The 13,999-nt window shown below is 31.7% G+C and overlaps 1 protein-coding gene across 1 annotated transcript; it reads right to left on the minus strand.

Annotated features, from left to right (window-relative positions):
• Nucleotides 1-103: 103 nt before the first annotated feature.
• LOC100141966 (synaptic vesicle glycoprotein 2C) lies at nt 104-12,702 on the minus strand. Its single transcript, XM_064356228.1, has 17 exons — nt 12,238-12,702; nt 11,789-11,992; nt 11,581-11,743; nt 7,751-7,932; nt 7,517-7,701; nt 7,144-7,470; nt 6,984-7,098; nt 6,462-6,749; nt 3,766-3,966; nt 3,557-3,719; nt 3,326-3,504; nt 2,946-3,276; nt 857-1,001; nt 696-810; nt 489-648; nt 313-440; nt 104-255 (listed from the first exon to the last, which is right to left on the minus strand). The coding sequence occupies exons 1-17, from the start codon at nt 12,317-12,319 to the stop codon at nt 200-202; spliced, it is 3,024 nt and encodes a 1,007-aa protein (XP_064212298.1). The 5' UTR covers nt 12,320-12,702; the 3' UTR covers nt 104-199.
• Between the last annotated feature and the right edge of the window lie 1,297 nt (nt 12,703-13,999).

Genomic DNA, 13,999 nt, shown 5'->3' on the forward strand with positions numbered 1-13,999 from the left:
TCTGAATTTGTTAAGGAAGTACTCCTGTTTGTAATATTGCAGCTATTTTTTTACTAAATGTTCAGAAGAAAAAAGAGTGGCTAAGGGAATCAAAGTCTCTTCGTTTCTATTTTTGTAAGTTTTATTTGTTTCTTAATTTACAGTCATATTAATTGTCATTGTAATTAAAAAAATATTTACTAAATGTAGTACTTAATTTCTAACCTAATGCTTTACGCTCAGTATTTGGTATAAAGACAGAAAGTACAGTACACCCTGAAAAAAAAAATCAATAAGTTCGTTACTTATAATTTTTACATTGATTATTATTACCCATGACAAAACTTCCAAGTGTGAAAAAAGTGGCCGCACAACCTGCTTGAATAAGTACTGGGAATATTAAATTTCCTAAAACGGAACCAATCCGGCCAAACATGAACGACAGAGAGATGGCTGAACCTCTGAAATTTTTTTTAAATTTTTTTCACTAAAGCACAATTGGTTCAAACCTTAACGAAGTTGGAAATAGATCAACAGTTGCTGCAATAACTGTATCAACTGAGATACCTGTTGACATCAAATGGACGCAAATAAGCCCCAAAGCTGTCGAACTGTTGGGCGCAAAGTAGATAGAAGCTACTGTTATTGCCCCAATAAGTCCTAGAGAAACTGTGCAAATGGTTAAAACATTTCGGTACGAAAATATGAACGCGTACTTAAAATTTTCTTCTTTCCAAGTTTGTTTACGAAAAGGGCAACAATTACGTAACCGGTAATTGCACACAAGGCGACATAGACAGAGTTTATATAAACTGAAGAGTTGTCAAAGTTCTGGAAATTAAAGTGTTATTAATGAAGTCGTGATTGTTGTTTTTACCATTGAACAGGTGTCAGTTTCCGCGTTCACTGTGGGTTTGATTCTGTTCAACATTTGACAAAACGAAATTGGTTTGTCGTTCTCCTGTTCATAGTCGTTTACTATTTGGAAAATTTCAGGCAACCACAAGCGTAATGAATTGATACTGAAATAAAATTATAATCTCAATACAACTGAACCTGGCAACATGAAATTTGGAAGATAGGACGTTCTTTAGAGCTAAGAAAAGATTTTTAGAAATTCCGTCTCTAATGGGGTGAAAAATGAAGAAAGTGTTTCAGAATTTTTGAAAAATCAATTCATAAGGGGGTTAAATAGGGTATTAAAATTTAAATGAAAATCTTTAATTTTAAAATTATATCCATGAAAACTAATATTTGGACTTTCGGTGGAAAATATAGAAACATATTGTGTTTTATAATTTTTAGGAATTCTACCCTCAAAGGGGGTCAAATATAAAAATCCGTTACTTTTAATCTTTGATATTTAATCATTCAGTTAAAACTGAAGAAATGCGTGTTTGTCGATTTTTTAAAGTTCCACCTTTGAAAGAGGTTAATAAATATAAAAATCTGTAATTTTTAACCATGGTATTTAGGCTATAGGTTAAAAATAAAAAACGTTGTTTTAGGTTTGTTAGAAATTCCACTCCCAAGAAGGTTAAATATAAAAAATCTTAATTGCTGAAGTAATAATCATGAAAATTGATGATTGGACATTCGGTTAAAAAAGATGATATTTATAAAAATCTGTCATTTTTTTGAAGTTATATATTCATAAGAATTACTATTTGGGCTTTCGTTTAAAAGTGAAGAAACATTTGTTTTTGGGATTTCTGGTTAAATGACGTCTCAAAATTTGTATAAAAATCCATTATTTGTAAAGATAATATCCATGAAAAAATAAGTATATTGGTATATCTGGGCTTTCAGCTCAAAAAAAAAAGAAATACGTGTTTTAAGATTTTTGCAATTTTCATCCATAAGAGGTTTAAATACATAAAAAATATTTTTGAACTTAAATTTGTGTAAATTAATATGTCTAAGGTTTTTGGAAATCTGATCGCAATGTGGCTAACTAGGGAATGAATGACGCCTAATATCCTAAGGATGACATTAGAGTTATTATTACCTGAAAATTTTACTTTTCGAGTACTGAAACAATAGTTAATATATTTTTTTATTTTTAAAGATAAATATCTTTTGAGTAATCAGCAGAAGACACAACTGTTAATGTTTTTAGGGAGACAATTCAAAGGTCCTTCAGTTACAAAAATAAAAAATTGGGTGTTCCATTTAAAATTTTGGAATTATTTAACTTGTAACAAGGCCTTTTATTTTTTATACTGAGATTCTTAGTTTTTATGTACCTAATGATTGTTTTAAAAGAGCGTGTTTTCGTCAAAAAAATCGAATTAATGGAAAAACGAAGTAAAATCGATTAATAACAATTAACCATCAGTGTTAAAAGCTTCATCCAAAAATGCAAAAAATATGGGTTGTTCTATTTGAAAAACATAAGTTTGTGTTGTAGTTAATTTCGTAAACATACTGTATGCTTAACTATTAAAAATAATTTTAGGTGAGTCAGGGGTTAGTATTTATGGCTTTCGTATAAATAACATTTATTTTTGAACTTTTAAAGGTCAATAATGGACTTTTTCACATCGCTGGGACACCTTGTTTAAGCGATAATTTGATCCAAATAACGCAGAAAACTTAATATTTAAAAAAATAACATAAAAAAAATAATGTCAAAATAAAAAATTGTTAAACGAAAATTTTAAATGCGTTTATTTGCTCAAGAAAGTTGTTCATTAACTCTGAAATTTTGATGTGTTGTTCCGCTTTTATCTTTTTACCATTTATACAAAAAATAAAAAAATAAAATGCTTTATTGTTAATTAAATTTGTTTTTGATGGAAGTTACAATAATATTCAGAAACTACAATAAGTATTGAAACAAAGAATTCCATCATCAACTAGATGAAAAAAAACATTCATAATAAGCCTGGTCTCTGAATTAAAATATACTCGGACAAAGTCGCGAGTGTCTGTTAGTTAAAAGATATTTCATTAATATAGCATACCTCATCATATAGAAGAATTGCAATAGACAAACTAGAGTCAAACTTCCCGCATATTTTAGCGAAAACAAGGGCGAGATTTGTTGCCACGCTTCCTTAACACTGTACTTCTTTTGGTAAATTTGCTTGTCATCCACCAGAGACTTGACCGGATACTCTTCCTTCGGTTGTTTTTTGTTCATTGCAAAAATTTTCTCAAACACCTTCAAGGCATCTTCGTTATTGCCCTTGGACATTAAGTACTTCGGGCTTTCAGGCATTAAAAAAAACGCAACTCCGGCTATTACAGTTGGAAACATTGTAACAAGTAAAAAGAGATTCCATGCATGAAATTCTAAAATTTCTGGTTAATATTCCGGAAACTTCACCCACAACGACTCTACCAAAGCCTCCGAAAAGGCCAAAATTAATATTTAAGGGTAAAATCGACCACGCTAAAAGTGGTAAACCGACATTTGCAACACTATAAATGAGCCCGATTGTTAAAGGCACACGAGCACGATATAATGTGCCGTGAAACTCTGATAAATACGGAGTTAGGGCCATTGAAATTCCATTCACACTAAAATTGTTCAATTACTTGTGATTTCAACACACAATAATTGCTGAATTACATAAACCCTCCCAAAAATTTGGACGCCATCAGCACGTACAGATTTGGCGCAAAAGTGGTCATTAGGACGAAGAAAGCGTCCACAAAGTGGGTGAAAACTAGGACTTTGCGACGGCCGAAGACGTCCACCAGGGAGCCCCACATGAAGCAACTGGTTATCATTCCTACGAAAGAGATTGAACCCAATTTTGGGATTTTGGACGCGCAAACCTGTGTATATCGTTGCATTGACCACTCCTCTGGCTTCCAGAGAAATGTCCAGGTCACAGCGGGCAACAGGGAACACGAATGATAAGGAGGAGGTTTCAAGTTGCGAGGATAATACCGAAGGGGTTGCAACCGATATTAGAATTAAGTTGAAGAGGCCGAAGCCGGTTTCTGATATCGCAGTTTCAAAATCTGCGCTTTTTTCTGTAACAATTCTTGACACTATTATGAAATAAAAAGAAGTGGAGGACTTACTTATGCCACCACTGGTTGGTTTATCCTCGTCTTTAACACAAGTCGTCATTGTTTTTGGGTTTTTTCAATATCGAACCACTGAATACTAGAATTAGCCCAGTGCACATCTTTTTTATAATCTAATTTGTGTAATCAGTTGATTGTACTCTCTGTGACGGCAAAATACGATAAATCTGGAAAAACTTTCTTTGTTTCAAGGAATGATTTGTGTATTAATAGTGTGATTTTAAGCTGTTAAGTAAACACAACTAAGATTTTGTTATTTTTGTAAAATGAGGAACAATGGGTATTTTCATCGCTGATAGACGTTAGCAGAATGAATTACAAATAATCAGGCTATTGTGCTTATTAAAACGTCACCATCACATGGAAAGAGACTGATGAAGTGATAAAAATATTTATAAATTTGGAAACTTACAATAATAACGGGATTTAAAGTGTAAAGAGGAATTTGTGGTCAACAAGAGCACAACAAAAAGAGTGTGAAAATGATACAAGTATAGACTGTTAGCAAATTATAAATTAAAATTATAAATCGTACTTTGATTAGTAATTTTTTTTTGATTTTTTTTAAATGATAGGTCAGACAATAAGGCACATTTTAAAAATATTTTGATTTATATACAGGATGTTTCGAAATAAAATTCACTACTAATTTCTGTGTTTTTAATGAAAACTGCACTTTTATACATTTTTTTTAATACATTCGCCAGGAAATTGTCGATATAACACACTCCGGAATCTTAGACAAAATAGCGTAGTGCATAGACACACAGAAAAATTTATGACTTCAGAATCACTCAAGATAACTTAACCAACTTTTTTCAGGTCGATTCCTTTAGCTTTAGCGTATTTTTTGCAATGATGGCGAATTCGGTGTCGATATTCCATCACCTACTACGATTTTGTGAAAATTTGATTTTTTCAAATGCAACACCCTGTATTTTTTGCATCATTGTAAGGCATTTTTTATGAGCTTTTTGTCGATGTAGGTATTGTGGGGTCTACTTTGTAAAGTTTGTGAGATTTTTGCAAAATCAAAAATATTGTTTATTTTTTTCGGAAAAAAATCGGGTTCTAAATTTAACACTTTTCAATCTTTAGTAGGTAGTCGATTTTATAAAACCAGGAAAGTAAGACTGACAGGAAACAATCTAAAAACCTTTCAGAAATGGCTACTTATAAATAAAGACCGGATTTTTTGGAAGTTAAAACCATTATTTATGTGTCAAAAAAAGTTGTTAAAAACCTGACATTATATGTATTGAAATCTGATCATTTACGATACATTTCTTATTAATTCCTACTGTAGGAAAAATACAAACATAACTTTTAATGCAATAAATTCCATTACAAAAACAAAAACTTACAAGACTTAAAATTCTTTACTGCACAAAGAAAAATTTGTAAAGAAGTTAATTAATTGCTGAACATAAATATTGTTCTAAATTTGCTGTTGTAAAATTAGTTAATTTTTCTGTAGAAAAATTTCAGGTTGAGATATATATGGAAAATGAATTCACTGTATGGAAATTCATAAATACTACCACTAGTACTAAAAATTCTACATTACCAATATTTTTTCATTTAATTAATATTTTTGTTTTCAGTATATTTTTATATCCAGATTTTTTTGTACAATATGTCACCAACTAAAATTTACACTTTATTTACGAGTTCAATAGTTCAATAAGTGACAGGCGTACTATTTTAATTTTGTTATGTTATTTGCTAAAATTTTAAAATGTGAAAGTAGGTCATTTTCTAAAGTAGCGTAGCTAAAATAAAGCTGTACTATTATAACGTCTCGTGAATCTTCAGAATTAAAATTAAAAAAATAAGTTTGAAAACTCGCAAAGTAACTTTAACGTTGAGAAAATAAGAAAATGAATTAGGAAAATACTAAAAATTTTATTATTATTAGATTCAAATTGTAAAGGACTAAGCTACTGAGAAACTGAAAAGACTTTAGAACTGGACAAAAGAAACACTAATAATTTGAAAAATTATATTCTATAAAAAAACTGTATACACTCAAAGACTGAAAAGCTAAAAACTTAAAAACTGTAATACAAAAAAACTAAAAACAGTGAGATTAAAATTCTGTTGATTTAATTGCAAAACTACATTGTATTTATAGCACGAATAAAGAAAACAGTGTTTTTTACGTTACATTGAACACAAAATGGTAAATAATAATGGCCTCTTAACTGGTAAAATGGGTGATTTTATTTAATGAAAGTCAGTTTAATGTTGTATTTTTTATTAATTTCAACAAGTAACACATTGCTAAAAAAATTGGTACCACAGTTCGTTATAAGTTACAAGTTACAACTACTGTAGCGCTTTCAGGTCCGTATTTGGTAAAAGACACGCTAAGAAAGCACAGCCTGAAAATCCGAAATTAAATTAATTTTTTATGATAAGTATTTTGCCTCACTTACCAACAATTGCAGCCCCCACAGTGAAAAAGGGTGGTGCACACCCTAATTGTAGTAAAACTGGAAATATCAAATTACCCAACATGGCACCCGACCGCCCAACCATCATGGTTAGGGAGATGGTCATTGTGCGTAAAGTTGTTGGGAAAAGATCAACAACGACGGCAAGGACTACGTTTATGTTAATACTGCCCAGGGAGACAAAAAGACACGATAAAATTATTGTTGATAGCGAGTTTTGAGCAAAGTACAAACACATCGCACCAGATCCAGAAAGTATTCCCAGGATGTCTAAACAAAAAAAAATGATTGGGGATAACAAGGTTGAAAAATTACTGCTAGAGAATGTGTACATAATGTCACAAAAAACTGTATAAACTATGAAATTAAAATTGCTCATTGCTCATTGATTTACTTATTCTTTAATTTGTTATTAAAACAGTTGACAAAACAATTTTTTAGCATATAATTTTAAATGTGTTAGGATTTACGTTTTTAAATGAAAAAAGTTTGTGAATAACTTACTGAGAAGTCTTTTTTTGCCCAACGCATTGATTAGCATCCCTGCAATGATGTAGCCACCAATCGAGACAACAGCAACGATGATTGAGTTGATGTAAACCGACGAGTTGTTCAAATTCTTGAAAGCAAATTTGTGTTTTGACTAAAGTTTTTGGTAACTTACCACTTCGCAATTTTGAGATTGGTTCTTAGGCCGTATTTGGTCGATCATTGTGCAAAGATCAGTGGTCGATCCATTGTGATAATATTGATAATCGTTGATCGCTTGGAAGATTTGTGGCAGCCAAAGGCGCAACGTGTTAAGACTCATCATTGTCAGCATTTGTAGCAAACAAACTAAAATGATTTTGCCTAAATGAGGTGGGAAAAACAGAGGCGTGATCTGCTGCCACCCTTCTTTCATCGCTTGTAGCTTGGTTCTGTTGGCCGTTATTCTGCCCCCGTGTTTCGAGTCATTATTCAGTTTTGTTTCCTCGACCAGTTCTTTGATCTGTAATAGAGTCACACACAACTGTTCGCACTTATAATTAGCTCACCGGAAACGTTTCGGGCGCATTTCCTGTATTAAAACAGTAAACTTTCCTGAAAACCTCCAAAGCCTTTTCATTCCGGCCCATCGACATCAAGAATTTCGGACTTTCCGGCATGAAAATAAAAGCAATCGAACTAATCAAAGCCGGAAATGCACACAAACACAAGTATAAATTCCACGAGTGAAATTCTGGAAACAGAACATAAAAACGGATTTTTCCCAGTTTTTGCGAAATTACCTACACTATCGTTAAAAATCTTTACACTTAGATTAAGCGGAAGAACCGCCCAGGCCACAAAGGGCAATATCACAGTCCCTAAACTAAAGACAATCCCTAGCATCATCTGGATCCGAGCCCTGTGTCTGGCACAGTGGAACTCTGATAAGTAAGTCGTAAGTGCCGCAAAAGGTCCATTTATTCTAAAATTATAGTTCAGTCATTTCAGGGAAATGCTTTAAGTAACTGTGAAGTATATAACAGCGTTTAGTCAAAGAATTGTTTGTTTTTAAAATTATTAAAAATAGGTAAGAGCTTAAAAAAGTTTTATAGTTATTAATAATACGAGTGCGAAAATACAAGCTTAAAGTTCGAACGTATGCGAGTGTTATTCAATTTTTTTTGTTGGAACATTTTAATTGAAAACACGTTGCTATGGAGATTTTTGGAGAAATTATGTCCATTTTCGGTCAAAAACGTGCTGAAAGTCACAAAAAGGTTAAAAGCAATTTTAAAATTGTAGAATCAACTTATATGCCCGGTATCTTTTGATGAAATTTGGTGAAAAATTAGAGAATTGAAAAAAAGTAGAAGAAAATGTTTTCTCGAGCTAATTCGCCGACTTTTGAATTGAATGTATTTGCGTTTTAGGTGAATTATTGCAATTATATAGTTTGTAATGTTGATTCATTTAAAAAGTTTGTGTTAAAATATATGCAAAAGACGGTCAGTCCCTGGGGCCCGGTGGCCCAGTGGTATAAGCGCCACTTTCGACGGGGGAGGACGGGTGTTCGAACCCGGATCAGAGCAACAATTTTTCTATGAAAAAAGTTTAGAAAAGGTAAGTGAAACAACACGTACACAAAAATAAGAGATTGAGAAAACACATAGACGTATAAACGTAAAGCGGAGCATAAAACTGACAGAAATATGAAAATAATGCGGCAAAAGGTAAAAATACGCAAAGACGCCAAATTGTAAACGTAAAAGCACATCCTAATAAAGAAAAAATACCTTTTGTTTTGAGAGAGAACGTAAATTTGAAACATAACTTCAAACTTTAGCGTTGAATCCTTAGATGACGTAAATTATAAAAAATTAAACGAAAATATTTAATTTATGTCTAAAAATTTTTAGTTAACTGAGTTTGTTTAGTAAAGTACCGAAAATTTTGTTAATAAAAATCATGGTCACTGCGAATCCGGTAGGATTTGTGCACGTTCACTATTTTTGACCAGAAAATACACAAATTTGGTGATTTTTGCAGAAATTATGTCTACTTTCGGTCAAAAACGTGCTGAAAGTCACAAAAAAGGTAAAAACAATTTCAAAATTGTAGAATCAACTTATACGCCCGGTATCTTTTGACGAAATCTGGTGAAAAATTAGAGAATTAAACTGAAAAAAAGTAGAAGAAAATGTTTTCCTCGAGCTAATTTGCCGACTTTTGAACTAAATGTATTTGCATTTTAGGTGAATTATTGCAATTATATAGTTTGTAATGTTGATTTATTTAAAAAGTTTGTGTTAAAATATCTGCAAAAGACGGTCAGTACCTGGGGCCCGGTGGCCCAGTGGTATAAGCGCCACTTTTGACGGGAGAGGTCGGGTGTTCGAACCCGGATCAGAGCAACAATTTTTCTATGAAAAAAAGTTTAGAAAAGGTAAGTGAAACAACACGTACACAAAAATAAGAGATTGAGAAAACACAGACGTATAAACGTAAAGCGGAGCATAAAACTGACAGAAATATGAAAATAATGCGGTAAAAGGTAAAAGTACGTAAAGACGCCAAATTGTAAACGTAAGAGCACATCCTAATAAAGGAAAAAATACCTTTTGTTTTGAGAGAACAAGAGATGAACGTAAAGGTGAAACATAACTTCAAACTTTAGCGTTGAATCCTTAGATGACTTACTTCTTAAATTATAAAAAAATTAAACGAAAATATTTAATTTATGCCTAAAAATTTTTTAGTTAACTGAGTTTGTTTAGTAAAGTCCTGAAAAACATTGTTAATAAAAATCATGGCCACTGCAAGTTCAGTAGGATTTGCGTACGTCTATTATTTTTGATTAGAAAATACACAATTTTGGTGATTTTTGGAGAAATTATTTCCATTTTTGGTCAAAAACGTGCTGAAAGTCACAAAAAAGGCAAAAACAATTTTAAAATTGTAGAATTAACTAATACGCCCAGTATCTTTTGATAAAATCTGGTGAAAAATTAGAGAATCAAATTGAAAAAAAGTGGAAGAAAATGTTGCCTTGAGCTAATTCGCCGACTTTTGAACTCAATGTATTTGCGTTTTAGGTGAATTATTGCAATTATATAGTTTGTAATGTTGATTTATTAAAAAAGTTTGTGTTAAAATATCTGCAAAAGACGCTCAGTACTTGGGGCCCGGTGGCCCAGTGACATAAGCGTCACATTCGACAGGGGAGGTCGGGTGTTCGAACCCGGATCAGAGCAACAATTTTTCTATGAAAAAAAGTGTAGAAAAGGTAAGGAAACAACACGTAAACGAAAATAAGAGATTGAGAAGACAAATAGACGTATAAACGTAAAGCGGAGCATAAAACTGACAGAAATATGAAAATAATGCGGCAAAAGGTAAAAGTACGTTAAGACGCCAAACTGTAAACGTAAGAGCACATCCTAATAAAGGAAAAAATACCTTTTGTTTTGAGAGAATAAGAGATGAACGTAAAGGTGAAACATAACTTCAAACTTTAGCGTTGAATCCTTAGATGACTTACTTCTATAATTATAAAAAAATTAAACGAAATATTTAATTTATGCCTAAAAATTTTTAGTTAACTGAGTTTGTTTAGTAAAGTCCCGAAAAACATTGTTAATAAAAATCATGGCCACAGCGAGTTCAGTAGGATTTGCGTACGTCTACTATTTTTGATTAGAAAATACACAATTTTGGTGATTTTTGGAGAAATTATTTCCATTTTTGGTCAAAAACGTGCTGAAAGTCACAAAAAAGGTAAAAACAATTTTAAAATTGTAGAATCAACTTATACGCCCAGAATCTTTTGATGAAATCTGGTAAAAGATTAGAGAATTAAATTTAAAAAAGTAGAAGAAAATGTTTTCTCGAGCTAATTCGCCGACTTTTGAATTGAATGTATTTGCATTTTAGGTGAATTATTGCAATTATATAGTTTGTAATGTTGATTTATTTAAAAAGTTTGTGTTAAAATATCTGCAAAAGACGGTCAGTACCTGGGGCCCGGTGGCCCAGTGGTATAAGCGCCACTTTCGCCGGGGGAGGTCGGGAGTTCGAACCCGGATCACTATTTTAAAACACGCTTCCCATAGTGACGTGTTTTAAATTATAATGTTCCAACAAAAAGGTATGCAACTCTCATACGCTCGTTGCACAACGTCAGTTCTTTGTGTGTTTTCGTACTCGTATTATTAACTATTGTAACAATTAAAAAATAAATTTAGTTTTTGGATTTTTTTTTAAGATTGAGCTAAAATAAATCCAAAAATCTTTTTTAATTATGTCCAAAATTTTAAAATTTCTATTGTTTTCTTGTACGTAGACAAAATAATTATCAATTATAAACGCAATTATTTCGCAAAATTTTGGCTAAAACATGTAAAAAATTTATTAAATGAGAATAAAATTGGTGTTTTCTAATTATTTTATTCAGTTTATGTAATTTTTAAGCCAGACACTTATCACGAGCGATTTTCAAAACATTTCCAAAAATTTCTTGGCTTCTACTTTAAGCCATTATTTACGTTTTTATAAACAAGCTTTCCCCCATTATTTTTAATTATTTGACTAGACTATTAAATGTTAGACTGATAAGCGAGATAAGCGCACGCACATGAAACCTCCCAAAAACTTGGCGATCATAAGAATAGTTGCGTTTTGCGACGATGCGCTCATTAGAACGAAAATTCCGTCAAGGAATAAGCCAATGGCCAGGAGTTTTTTCCGGCCTAGGGTGTCGCACAAATACCCCCAAACGAACGCACTCGATATCATTCCTACAAAGAATTAATTGCGCTTTGTTAGCTGGAAGCTCCGCTTACCGATGTAAGTAATAGCGTTAAGAAATCCTTTATTTTCCAGCGTCAAACTCAAGTCGCATTGAGCTGCTGGAAAAACGTACGACATGGTTGTGGTCTCGAAGATTGAGCTCCAGCCTGCTGGCATAGCGATCAAGAGGAGGATTATGTTGAATTTACCGAAACCAGTGGCTCCTATGGCCGTCTCGAAATCGGCCGGTTTCCGACCTGAAGCACAAATATAAGCCTTCAGAGGAAGTCTTTCGTCCATAATTAGCTCGAATGTCACCAACTGTTTCGATTAATTTTAATTAAACTGTTTGCTATCGCATCACATGGCTTTTAATTGGTGATGTGTTACATTTGTGTGACAATAAAATTATCAAATAAGGTAAAAGTTCACATTCTGGTTGATGAAAAATTGTTGAAGTGTTGATAATCACAATATGAGTCAAGGGTAAAAATCTACTTACATTCGTCCGAGTTCTTGTTCTTCTCAGCGTCATCCAGTCTTTTTGATAACACAAATACGTTGTTATCTTCGGTTTCCTTCATGGTTTGAATGTCACAGTTGTGTTAACGTTAGCGAAAACAATTTTCTCTTATTTACACGAGTTTGAGCCCGGACTTAACTTATCTGATGAGAATCTCAAAGTGTTAATAAAGCAGTGGTTGATCGATGACGCAGACTCGTCTCCTCTCAAACGCTCTGCCAAAAAAGCTATTTTAAACTAAACACATGCTTGTTCACGGCCGACAGCTGGGAAATTAATTGCAATTATCGTAATTTGTTTCATATTAACATCTATATTTTTTGATAAGGGTTCTGGTAATCGCGTCTTTTTATCATGTTTGTTATTAAACTGTCTCTCAAAACACCGACAATTCGAATCAAAAACAATGATGTAATCGTTGGGTTGTGTTTAAAATTTTTGGGAAATACTGATCGTGTAATCTGTGATGTAGCACATTTTCGTGGTGAACTAAGACGTCATAAAAATTGTGCAAACGCTATTAATTTATTACAATATTTGAACATTTATATTCCTTATCTCGGGATTGTTAGGAGGAAGTTCATAGTGTTATCACGCGTGCAGATTTAAGAAAATCGTTGTTGCACAAGACAAATATTGACTTTGAGCTTAATCATTTTTAGACGAATAAAAATTAAAATTGCCCTTTATATAATTGAAAAATAAATATTTCTTTCACAAAAGCCACCATGGAGGTAAATTTGTTTTATTACAAATGGAAATATTTGACACTATCTTTGTTTTTTCTAAATTCTTAAACTGAATTGTATCCTAAATGAGTTTTAAAGATTCTACAGTTGTGTTATCCTTCCCAATATAAAATAAGGCTTCTTTAATTTCTTTAATTTATTAGTGTTTAGTTTTAGTCATAGTTATTGTATTTCTACATCTAAAGATTTTGTGTTTCTTAGGCTTTTAGTATTTTAGCTTTTTAGTTTCTTTGTCTTCATAGTATTTTATGTTATTTATTTCCTAATTTTTTAGTTTTTTGCGGTTTTACTATTTTTTATTATTAATGTTCTTAATTTACATAGTTTTTTAATTTTTCTCTTTCAGTCACTTAGATCTACAGAAATCAATTCAACAGTGTTTTAGTTTTTTGTATTTTGGTTTTTAAGTTTGTTTGTTTTTCAGTCTATTAGTGTATTGTTTTTTTTCGGATCTATTGTTTCAATTTATTAGTGTTTCTTTTTTTCAGTTCTATAGTTTATTAATTTCCCAGTTTTTCAGTCGCTTAGTTCTTCAGAATTTCAGTTTCAATTTTCAATATTTTTTTTAATTTTTTGTGTTTTTAGTTCCTCAGCGTTTTTTTTGTCAGATTTTTACTTTTAATTTTTGAAAATAAACATATTTTAATTCTATATTAAATTATTTTTTAATTTTTGTATCAACCTTGATTTTGGAATAAAAAATTGTAGTGCTCGCCTTTTTATTTATTTTAATTATTATGAATGTATTTATTTATTTTTCCAAACTACAAGGTAGATTTTAATTAGTTGTGTGAAAGTCTTACTTTTCTAGGATTCTTAGTTTTTGTTTAATAAATTAAAAAAGTGTGTTGTTATTTAAAAAAATCAAACTATTTTAAAAATTAAGCAAAATTGTTCATTTTATTTGCATCTAAGGCGAAATCCCGTTGAATAAGTAAGACTGGTTCTAAAATCGGTTCACTGGGTGTCTCATTTGACCCAGAAATGAGTAA

This window comes from Tribolium castaneum, chromosome 4, assembly GCF_031307605.1.
Source record: "Tribolium castaneum strain GA2 chromosome 4, icTriCast1.1, whole genome shotgun sequence".
NCBI lineage: Eukaryota > Metazoa > Arthropoda > Insecta > Coleoptera > Tenebrionidae > Tribolium > Tribolium castaneum.